The sequence below is a fragment of the Octopus sinensis genome, linkage group LG15 (assembly GCF_006345805.1).
Source record: "Octopus sinensis linkage group LG15, ASM634580v1, whole genome shotgun sequence".
Classification (NCBI taxonomy): Eukaryota; Metazoa; Mollusca; class Cephalopoda; order Octopoda; family Octopodidae; genus Octopus; species Octopus sinensis.
The window spans coordinates 57,164,389-57,177,013 of NC_043011.1; the positions used below are offsets into that span (position 1 = coordinate 57,164,389).

The 12,625-nt window shown below is 39.0% G+C and overlaps 1 protein-coding gene across 2 annotated transcripts in view; it reads left to right on the top strand.

Annotated features, from left to right (window-relative positions):
* Positions 1–12,625, top strand: part of LOC115219824 (MMS19 nucleotide excision repair protein homolog) — a 60,427-nt gene that overhangs the window by 6,557 nt on the left and 41,245 nt on the right. Inside the window, exon 1 of one of the 2 annotated variants that reach the window (XM_036509793.1) lies at positions 11,006–11,063. The exons of the other annotated variant lie outside the window; for it this stretch is intronic. Coding sequence (XP_036365686.1) covers positions 11,021–11,063 — 43 coding nt within the window. The 5' untranslated portion in view covers positions 11,006–11,020. Of the gene's footprint in view, positions 1–11,005; positions 11,064–12,625 lie in introns of those variants that run through there. 2 annotated transcript variants of the gene reach the window in all.

Genomic DNA, 12,625 nt, shown 5'->3' on the forward strand with positions numbered 1-12,625 from the left:
CCACATTTGAACTCAGAATGTTAAAAACTAGAAGAAAAGTACCATGGCATTTTTTTCTGGCACTGTAATGAGTCTACCAGCTCACTGCACTTTGTCATAACTCTTTTGGTACCAACTCCTCTAACACCCTGAAACTACCCCTGATTCTCTGAAACAAACTTCCTGTTTTAGAGTGATCAAAATTAAAATTTTCCAAAGAACCATTTATTTTTCTTTGTATTTTACAACTATTAATCTGTCCCTCTCAATCTTGTTTTACCCTCCCCTATCATCCTGCCTAGAACTTTTACTCACTCATTTTCTTTCAATTAAAAGGGCCGCTTTAGGAAATTAATCTTGCAAGTTGATTCCACTAGTGCTGGTGCCATGAGGAAATAAAAAGTAGCCACTACATTTTATATAGTGCTCAGAACCAGAAAGAGCATCGAGCTATAGAAACTGTGCTGAAGCAGACGTTAGAGCCCAACGCTGTTCTCTGACTTGTCCTCTGCTGTTGATCTGTCCACCTCTTGCCAGCATGGTAGATGGGTGTTAAAATGACCACAAGGACTTTTCACTGATGTATATTGGTGAAACATAAATGCACACACATGTGCCCCCCCCCCCACACATGTGCACCCCCCACACACACAAATACATGCACACGCACATGTATGATGGCCTTTTGCACAGTTTCTGTCTATTATATTCCATGCAGGCGGCGAGCTGGCAGACACGTTAGCGCACTGGGTGAAATGCTTAGCGGTATTTTGTCTGTCGTTACGTTCTGAGTTCAAATTCCACCGAGGTCGACTTTGCCTTTCATCCTTTCGGGGTCGATAAATAAAGTACCAGTTTCGCACTGGGGTTGATGTAATCGACTTAATCCCTTTACCTGTCCTTATTTGTCCCCTCTATGTTTAGCCCCTTGTAGGCAATAAAGAAATATATATTCCATGCAGTAAAGCATCAACCAAACTTTGGTTATAGAAGTTGTCACTTGCCCAAAGTACCATGTTATGCAATTGAACTGGGAAGCATGGGATTTGAAGCAAGTTCCTTAACCTCACATCCCTGCCTGGTGAAAATGCAATTTCAGTGATGCAACGGATTGACTTGCTGCACTCGACTCTCACAGTGCACATCTTTCACTGCTTTACATTGGTAGGAAACAATGTGTGGTGTCATGCAGGTACATACCTATTTCTTTACTACCCACAAGGGGCTACACACAGAGGGGACAAACAAAGACAGACAAACGGATCAAGTCGATTATATCGACCCCGAAAGGATGAAAGGCAAAGTCGACCTCAGCGGAATATGAACTCAGAACGTAAAGACGGACGAAATACTGCAAAGCATTTCGCCCAGGGTGCTAACGTTTCTGCCAGCTCGCTGCTTTTGCAGGTACATACCTGTATTACATATAGATATGTAATACATGTTATACATCTGTGTGGTTAAGAAGTTTGCTTCTAAACCACATGGTTTCAGATTCAGTCAGTCCCTGTGCTTGGCATCTTGAACAAGTTTTTTAACAGCTCCAGGCTGACTGAAGTCTTCTGAGTGGATTTGGAAGATAGAAATTGAAGAAGCCTATTGTGTGTGTGTGTCGGTTGGTTGGTCGTTGTGTGATAGTTGTAAATGAGTGTTGCTGCCATGCATACAGTGTCATCCAGTATTCTATAAAAACATGTCTGGCTTTGGGAAAATATTACTTTGCTTAGAAACAGGTGAGGGTTGGCGACAAGAAGGGGTCTGGCCATAGAAAATCTGCTTCAATAAAAAAAATCCATCTGACCCGTGCAAGCATAGGAAAAGGGGGGTGGGGTCATGGAAATAAAGACGATGATGATATACATACATATAAAAGCAAATGCATGCAACAGCTTTCCAAGTAGTTCCCATACATGAAATCCCACTCTCAGATTGTTGCTATGGTGGGACATGCTATCCAGACAATCTCGGTAGAAACTACTGAGATTAAAGACCAGTGCTTTCTAGATGTTTAAAGCTCACACTGTTCAACCTTTGAATTGTTACTGGGCTTTTTTTTTTTTTTTTTTTTAAATTTCAATTTAGCTTTTAAATTATAGCCTTTGTGTTGCATCCAACACCTGGACCGTACAACAATTGTCTCCTTGTGAAGTTACAACAGAAATAAAACACCTGTCATGTGAAATATTCACATATATGAATATATACATGCAGGCACACATAAGACATTTTAGACAGAGGCATTTTAGACTAAAAAACAAAATAACAGTGTTGTCAGATTTCAAGATGACACAAAATGATTGAGAGAGAGAGAGATGATGGTGGTGGTGATTGGAGAAGGGCGGGCAGGCTACGCTGTAGAACCTGTCTAACTAAATCTTGCCAACCTGAGAGTGGGATAGGAACAATGATAATGTTGACTGCCCCTGAACAAAATACACAATGATAAGAGTGCAGTTGTTAGTACAGGATTACTGGCTTGAAAACCTTAGGAGTTTAAATTCTAACACCAACCTTCTCTCCTTCCTGTGTTATTGTCTTTTTAGCTCTAAAGGCTGTGAAGTTGATAACAATAAAAAACAAAAGTGTCAAGGAGGAGAAAGTGAAGCAAAGAATAAGTTAGAAGAAAAGGCATTAATACAGCAGATTGTGTTGCTTGCTTTGTAGTACAGTAATCCGTCACCAAATTGCAGTTCACTTATTGCGGTTTATTATTTAAGCTTACGTCAATTCCTCCGTGGTGTTGTTTTGCATCTATAATAAAATAAATATATATCATCATCATCGTTTAATGTCTGTTTTCCATGCTAGCATGGGCTGGACGGTTTGACCGGGATCTGGGAAGCCAGAAGGCTGCACCAGGCTCTAGTCTGATCTGGCAGTGTTTCTACAGCTGGATGCCCTTCCTAACGAGGATACCCTTCCTAACGAGATGCCCTTTATACAAATTATAAAAATAATATACAGTACAGTACTGTTTCTACTTTGTGGATTTTCACCTATTGCGGTGGGGTTTTGGACTGTAACACCCCCACAATAGTTGAGGGATTATTGTATTTCTTCCAACTCCTTTATATTCTGAGTTCAAATTTCGCCAAGGTTGACTTTGCCGTTCATCCTTCTGGGATCAACGAAATAGGTTCTAGCTGAGCATTTGGGTTGATGTAATTAATTAGCGCCTTCCCATAAAATATCATTGTCTTCATCAATGACCTACCTTGTGAACTGAATGTGTTGACAGAAAACAAGCTTGTCTGGTGTGTGTGTGTCCAGAGCTGGATGTGGTGATGTCATTTCTCTTGTCACCAAATACTGTTGGTTGTTTACCTTCAAAGATGTGCAAAATAAGAGATCCTTTACTTGAACAACAGGTAAGGGTTAGCAACAGGAAAGGTATCCAGCTGTAAAACCCTATAATCATCTAACCATTACGAACATGGACAAAACAAACACAAGAATGAATGAATTTACAATTTCTTGCAGTGATTCTATGTTACAAGACTGTCTTGCCACCCTTTCCTCCTTTCAGTAACAAAACAATGAGACATCTGTTAATTGCACAGTGCTCCTTCTGTCTGCAACAGTGGACTTAATACTCTCTCATGGTATACAAGTGGAAAGAAGAAAAATTAGTATATCGTTGATAGTAGCACTTGATACTATGACAAGGTAGGACTGAATAGTAAGCCTGACCCCATCAGCTCTGTTTCATTTAGATCTGTGGTGTGATAAGTCTGTTGAGTAAGATATTTTCAAATATGTCCATCCTGTCTTTGTGTGATATGACAGCGTCTCAATATTTATGACTAAGATGGCAAGCTAGCAGAATTGTTAACATCTCAGACAAAACACTTAATGGCATTTCTTCCTACTCCTTAAGTTCTGGGTTTGAATTCTACCAAGGTGAACTTTGTCATTCATGCTTTCAAGGTTGATAAAGTACGTACCACTTGGGCATTGATGTCAATATAATTGGCTCCCACCACAATGACTGACCTTGTGCCAAAATTAGAAATATTTAAGACTAGAAGCATGCTTTGTTGAGAGAGAGATTTCAGCACTGACAGATTTTTATCTGCTTCTAGTTGCTGATATTCATTGAATGGTCTCCAGCTCTTCCTTGCCTTTCTCTATTCTGGTTACCATTTCAGAATTTACTTAATTCTTACTTTACAATCATCTCATGTTCTTGACATTTGAGCTGCTGTCCTTATCGCAAACAATATAATATTACTTTTTCTTTTTTTTTATCTCTGCTTAAGTTAATCTCATTTATTAGGCAAAAATTTGTTTAATTCTCTCTGCTTGGAGAATATCTGCATAAATTATGCTTTCATCTTGAAATGACCTGATCTTTTTTTTTCATATATATGTTAAAGCCCATCTTTGTGGGTTTTGTGCTGTTTTAGATTCAGACAGCATTCCTCACACCTTTTTGCTTTTATATATATATATATATATATATATATATGTGTGACCTCGTGAGCACCGCCAGCAATTTTTTTTCCTCTGTCTTTCCTTCTCCTTTGTTTCCGACGAAGAGGTCCGCTCGAAACGTTAAACCCTCCTTCTTCCCTTCTTTCCTGAGCATCCAATAATACTTTATTTGTTCCACGTCCTCGCGTTGCTGTGTTTTTTTGTGTTTTCTTGTTTGGATTAACTTTATATATATATATATATATATATATATATATATATAAAAGACTTCACTGTCTTTAGGAAATCTATTTTTCTTCATGATGTGGTGAAGGAATTCATTTTCCAACCATGTGATTTCAGGGTCAGTCCCACTGTGTAGCACCTTGAGCAATTACCTTATGTCACGCAAAACCTTATGGGTGGTTTTGGTTGACGGAAACTGAAAGAAAGCTCATTGTGTATATCTGTATGTGTTTGTGTGTGTCTGAGTGAGCTGATATTGCCCTCATTTAATATGCGTTTACTCACTGATTGTAAACAGTGGCTTTGCTAACAGTGTTGTTTCCTTGCAGTCCACCACAAAAACATGTCTGGGCTTTTTGATATGTTGCATGATCTTTGTAAACAAAAAGTTCATTTATACGGTGTAATTTGTTTCCAGTTCTCCATATAAACATATCTGGGCTGTTTATGTTTGATAGACAGGGAGATTATTGCCGCACTTGGAAACAAATGGGGATTGATGACTAGGAGGGCGTCCTACCATGGGAGGCTGTCACCCAACAAGCACTCATTTGAGTCAACGCAAGCATGGAAAAGTAAATGTTAAAACAGTGATGATGTGTTGGAGTGTAACCTGTCATGTGGGTCAGCTAATGTTAGAGATGTACTTGGGTCACTGCAACTAACATCAGGTGATATTGCATAGGTATGATAACGACAATGTTACTATTTTTCAAATTTTATAGTAGTTTTACAAAATAATGGAATAAATAATAATTTTGAAGATAAAAGGGTTTTTTTTAAATTTGTAATGTAATTAAAACAAAATTCTCATTTGTATATTTACAATAAATATACATTCTCAATAACAATATTATTGTTTAACAAGGCAGCGAGCTGGCAGAATCGTTAGCACGCTGGGTGAAATGCTTAGCGGTATTTCGTCTGTCTTTTATGTTCTGAGTTCAAATTTCGCCAAGTTTGACTTTGCCTTTCATCCTTTCGGGATCAATAAAGTACCAGTTGCGTACTGGAGTTGATCTAATCTACTGGCTCCTTCCCCCAAAATTTCGGGCCTTGTGTCAAGAGTAGAAAAGAATATTACTGTTTAGCTATCAATTAAGGACATGTTACATTACCTCATACTACCAACATTGGCAACAGTATGTCTCAACACAACCTGTTGTATGACAGGTAATACTAGTTACCAAGGGAGGTAAATGCCTTGAGTTATCTCCCATTGAGGGATGGACAAACAGAGAACACTGCCAATTATATTGATAGGTGTTTGTGCGAATATTTTTTTTATCATTTGAGCTGTTATTTCACCTCAAGACAGTCTTAGCTGCTATTACCAACAAGTTAAGTAACCGTGTTGTGCTTTTACATTAACTTGTGAGAACAGTTGATTTTTATAATTAAAGTTGTGAGGGTTAACATAGCTACTATAATCGCCCTACAGATTTTTTATTAACTCTTTAAGACCTGTATGTCAAGACACCACAACTGTTTCAATTGAGCCACGTGTAACCACAGTTCAAATTGGGGTCAGAAAATGGAAACTAGGCATTCTTCTGTGTGAGAAACAAAATTTGGTCTTGTTTCAATAAGTACTTCCTCTTTACACCTCTTGCATTCATTTTTTTTCTTTTGTTTATTGAATGTTTTGGATTTTTTTTTTGTCTGTTTCTGGGGATAATTCAGGCAGTGAGTTAGAATTTGGTGATATATTCTTTTTTTGGTGTTAGTCATTGGACAGTGGCCATTGTGGGGCACCGCCTTGAAGGGTTTAATCAAAGAAATTGACCCCAGTGCTATTTAAAAAAAAAATTAAATCTGGTACTTATTCCATTGGTGCTTTTTTATTGAACTGCTAAGCTGTGGGATTTAAACAAACCTACACCGGCTGTCAAGCTGTAGTGGGGGTGGGGTGGGGACAATTATGCATGTGCACCCGTACAAACTACATTGAGTTTTAAATTTTAATGAAGGAATTATTTTAGTAAAACTTGTCAGCACAACCTTTTAAACAAAAGTTATTTTAATATTTGCTACAATTTGAGTAATTGTTAAAAGGGCACCATTCGAGCGTGATCGTTACCAACGTTGCTTCACTGGCACCTGTGCTGGTGGCACGTGTAAAATGATTCGAGCGAGGTCATTGCCAGTACCGCCTGACTGGCCCCCATGCTGGTGGCACATAAAAAGCACCCACTACACTCTCAGAGTGGTTAGTGTTAGGAAAGGCATCCAGCTGTAGAAACTCTGCCAGATCAAGATTGGAGCCTGGTGCAGCCATCTGGTTCGCCAGTCCTCAGTCAAAATCGTCCAACCCATGCTAGCATGGAAAGCGGATGTTAAACGATGATGATGATGATGTTGATACGAGTGATGTTACTGCGATCAGCCGTTGGCATACTGTTCAATATGTGTCAATGTGCTTCAGTGCTCATCTGGCTTATTTCCTTTGAAGAAATCAATGGAAAATGTTGGCAATATTGATAATTAATTTTATTTACAAAGAAATCACGTTTAAGCACCATTTCAACATATTTTTCTCTTTCATATCATTTGTTATGGAATGAAAGGAATAAAAAAAAAAAAAATTGCTTTCATTCATTCTTTGAGTTTTGAACAAGAACACTAATGGTTTCAATATATGTTAATATCTGCTACAAGTCTGGTGCCATTGTAGATTTTGTCACTGCCAAGAACAAATCTGTTTTGCAAAAGACAAAACAATCTCTTTTAAGTGTTATTACTTTATTATTGCAATAATAATACTTTATTATTATTATTATTTTATTTAACCATAAAATTAATTCTAAATTACTTGGAATTGTCAGTTTTGTTCAGTTCTTTTACATTTCGAAACAAAAATTAAAAGAAAATACGTAGAAGAAAAATAAAAACCTGGGCTTCCCCTGCATCTGAACAGTTCTGGATTAATTTCCTGAATGGTAGCAATTCCTCTTAACCAAAACTCAATTCTTCGGTTGCTTTAATTTATCGATCAATAGAATCTTTAACCTTCAAGGAAACAATTTCCAATACTGTGATTCTGATGGTGATGGTTAGGATTAGGATTCCTAAGCAGTGCTAAAACGAGCCTCTACCATAGTGACAGTAGGCACTTTATCCGTTTTTCCATGCTGGTATGGGTTGGATGGTTTGACTGGAGCTGATAAGCTGGAGAGCTGCACCAGGCTTCAGATGTCTGGTGTGGCATGGATTTTAGAGCTGGATGCCCTTCCTAATGTCAACCACTTTGCAGTCTGTAATGGGGGCTTTTGTATGTGGCACCGGCACAGGTGCCTTTTATGTGGTACCGGCACAGGTGCTTTATACATGCCACAGGCATGGGTGCTTTTCATGTGGCACCAATATGTGTGGATACACACCATATATTTTATATATATGTGTGTGTGTGTGTATTTCATAACCAAGAGAAAAAGTACTCAGTACATGTGAAGTATATGAATTATAGAGATGTAGGCATGGGTTTATGGTTAAGAAGCTCAGTTTGTGACTATGTGGTTTCAGGTTCTGTCCCACTCTGTGGTACCTTGCAAGCCTTCTATAGCCCTTGGTTAACCAAAACACAAAACACTGTGAGTAGGTCTGCTAAGATGGAGACTGAAAGAAACTTGCTAACCTTGTGAGTAGATCTGCTAAGATGGAGACTGAAAGAAGCCTGTTTATTGTGTGTGTGTGTCCCTTTGTTTTGACATCACGTGATGGCTAAAAATGAGCACCACTTTTATACAGGTGATGTAGTTTGTTTCTAGCCTCCCATGTAAAAGATTTTGGGCCTTGAGGGAACATTAATCTACTTGGAAACCTTGAGGGTTGGTGACAGGAAGGGCACCCAGAAGTAGAAGCATCTTCCTCAGTGAATTCTGCTTGACTCATGCCTGAAAAAGAGAATGCTAAAGGTTGATGATGATGATATATATGGTATATATGGGGGGTGTGTATTATATATCACCGTGACCGACCAGGCTATCAGATGTTGTTACACATCGCTGGTCACAATGCGCTTCGCATTGTTTTAGCCTTCAAATGACACCACCCCACTGGCTAAGTGAGCAGGCCAACAGAAGAAAGAGTGAGAGAAAGTTGTGGCGAAAGAGTACAGCAGGGATCACCATCACCCCCTGCTGGAGCCTCGTAGAGTTTTAGGTGTTTTCGCTCAATAAACACTCACAACGCCTGGTCTGGGAATTGAAACCGCGATCCTACGACCGTGAGTCCGCTGCCCTAACCACTAGGCCATTACGCCTCCACGTATTATATAATATATATATATATGTGTGTGTATGCACATGTTTAAAGTTGCTGTTCATGATACATGTTGAGTTAGCAGACTTGTTCTCTTCACTTCAGTAGTTCAGAGAGAAGTCGTCCTGTTGTGTGCAGCGTGTGTGAAAATGGTTGCTCTGTTACAAGAAGAAAAAAAAAAAAAAGGAATTGATTTGAATCTCGCTGCTGCTGGAAATACTTCAGCCTCTCATCGTAGCTGTTCAATTACTGACTACTATGGAGTTTTCTTTTCAATATATCTACCACAACTATAATCACTTTTGTCATATCGTTGCTCTACATATTTCAATAAATTCAGGGTTGAATTCATTTATCTCTTATTCTCTTTAATCAATATCTCATGGTTTTTAACTTTCTCATAAAATTTACGCAAACTGCAATTCAATTAGCGATCTTTCAGTACTGTTTTCTCCAGCGCTCCCTGAAAGAGAATCCATTATATAACAGAATATATGAGTTTTGTTGTTTTTTTTTAATAAAAAAGGGGCAAGTTTTATCTCCTGTCTATAACTTAAAAAGCTTGGTTTGAAATCACATGATTTCTGGTTCGGGCCCACTGCATGGCACCTTGGGCAAATGTTTTCTTCTGTAACCTTGGGCTGATCAATGTTTTGTGAGTGGACTTGGTAGATGGAAACTGTGTGGAAGCTTATTGTTTGTGTGTGTATATATATTTATATATATATATATATGTATATATAGGAGCAGGAGTGGCTGTGTGGTAAGTAGCTTGCTTACCAACCACATGGTGCCGGGTTCAGTCCCACTGCATGGCACCTTAGGCAAGTGTCTTCTATTATAACCTCAGGTCAACCAAAGCCTTGTGAGCAGATTGAAGCCCATTGTATATATGTATGTGTGTGTGTGTCTGTATTTGTTCCCCCACCATCATGTGACAACCGATGATGGTGTGTTTACGTCCCCTGTAACTTAGTGGATTGGCAACAGAGACTGATAGAATAAGTACTAGGCTTATAAAGAATAAGTCCTGGGGTCGATTTATTCGACTAAAGGCGGTACTCCAGCATGGCCACTGTCAAATGACTGAAACAAATAAAAGGATATATGTATTGGTGTAAGGAAGGGAATCCAACCGTAGAAACCCTGCCAAATCAGATTGGAACCCAATTATTTTTGTTCTAAAATAGTGGGAGAAGTATTTGTAATAATAAATTGAACCAGAAAAGATGGCACTGTGTGGGGACTAGAATGTCAAAGAATAGATCCAACGTTTCCTCTGCATGGTATAAGAAGATGGCTAAAAGAGGTTGAAGTAGGATTTGCACTCTGACCTTTGAAAACCCTCACCAGCAATCAGTGACTACCCCAAAGCAGACCCATGGGTTGGAGGTTTGTCATCTGCCCAGAGTGGGCAACCAACAACAAATGGTGGATGAAGCCTCCATGCTGTTACTGCTACTACTCATCGTCATCAATGTCCACTTTGGCATACTTGCATGGATCAGATTGAGTTTATTGAGGCAGATTTGCCTGATGTCCTTTCTGTCACCAATCCTCACTGGTTTCCAAGTCAGGTAATGTTTCAAAGAAGATTGGAAATGAACAGCACTCATTTTACAACTCATTTTACCTGGTGTCAAGACAAGAACACACACACACACACATGCACACATTGTGGGCTTCTCTCAGTTTCCATCTATGAAATCCCTTCTATAGCCAGAAGACACATGCAAGAGGCCAAACAGTTGGATTGAACCTGACACCACATGATTGAGAAGCAGACCTCTTAACCACACAGCTGTACATCCATACCTATTAAATACAGAGATAGAGTGATTATGGTTTTTTTTTCCTCTTCCCAAGTAAATCTCTGCTGACTATTTCTAGATAAATATATTTACTCAGCTCACAAGATGTGGTTTATTTCTTTTTCTTTTTCCTTATTTTTTTTTAATCCACTTCTAAATACATAAGTACTTTGAGGATTTTAGAGCAACCGAGTAGCAGCTATTGAAGGTTTTCTTGCAATACAGACTTACTATTAACTGTTAGCGAGTAATACTAATGTCTTGTATTGATGCACACACACAAACATACATACATATGTACGTACACAGATATGTACATAGTTAAAATTTACAGAAAACAAAGGACAAAGATTGGTGAGGAAACAACTAAGTTTATTAGTTTGATGCTTGGGAAGAATGGTAAAGTCTTTGACAGTTTTGAACCTATGCTCTTTGACGGAAGGAATGAGAGGAAAAAATGTGTTTAATGGTTTAACATGATGAAATGACCAGAGATTTGGAATCCGAGCAGTTACCTTATTAGCACCTTAATCCAATCCAGATTCTGACTGACCATATCAAATGATGGGTAACTTAAAGAATTGTTTATGATAAACAATTACATGGTAATTGATAGGTAAACCTTGAGTTCATTGGGCTTTATACATCATACGGAATTCATAATCAAACAATCATTAAGGAGAATGGAGATTTATACACCTTCAAAACTTGTTTATCACAGCATTATTCTTATTAACCCTTCAGCATTTAAACTGACCATATCGGACCAAAACATTCGACCCACTAGAATAAGTACTAGGCTTACAATGAATAAGTGGTGGGGTTGATCTGTTCGACTAAAGGCGCTGCTCCGGCATGGCCACAGTCAAATGACTGAAACAAGTAAAAGAATATATATATATATCTCCATTTGTATGTATGTGCACACACACACACACACATGCAATGAACTTACAAGCTTCTTTTAGTTCCCAGTTATGAGATCCCGTCGCAAGGCTTTGGTTGGCCTAGGGCTATAATAGAAGACACTTTCCCAAGTTGCTACACAATGCAATTGAACCCAAGACCTCAAGGTTGGGAAGCAAGCTTTTTAATGACATGACCTCACTAGCACCTATGGCATGAAATTAAATACCCTAATGTATTTAGGCTTGTATGATACCATGTTTTGCCAGTCCACTTTATAATAATAATAATAATAATGATGCCTTACTGGCACTTGAGCCCCGTGCTAGTAGGGTATTAAGAGCACCATCCGAGCGTGATCGTTGCCAGAGCAGCTATCTGGCCTCCGTGCCGGTGGCATATAAAAGACACCATTCGAGTGTGATCATTACCATCATCGCCTTACTGGCACCTGTGCCGGTGGCATCTGTGAAAGATTTGAGCAAAGTCATTGCCAGTACCGCCTGACTGGCCCCATGCTGGTGGCACGTAAAAGCACCCATTATGCTCTTGGAGTGGTTGGCGTTATGAAGGGCATCCAGCTGTAGAAACACTGCCAGATCAAGATTGAAGCCTGGTGCAGCCATCTGGTTCGCCAGTCCTCAGTCAAACCGTCCAACCCATGCTAGCATGGAAAGCGGATGTTAAACGACGATGATGATGATGGTGATATAGCATGCAAGAGAGAAGACTTTGGTGCTGTCATGTATGTGATGCATGTGGAGGCTGGCGTTTGGATAAAGAAGAGCCAAATGATTGAAGCAGAGGAGCCTGTGGAAATAAGGAAGACATCAGAACAATCGATGAAAGCCGATCTTAGGATTCTGGACTTTGTGAAACGGAAGAGAAGGAAGTGCAGCAAATGGCAAGATTTACTGTTGAAGAAGATTTGCCTAATCCATGCAAGCATGGGAAAGTTGGCGTAAAATGTTGATGACGATGATGATGATGATGTTGATCATTATCATCAA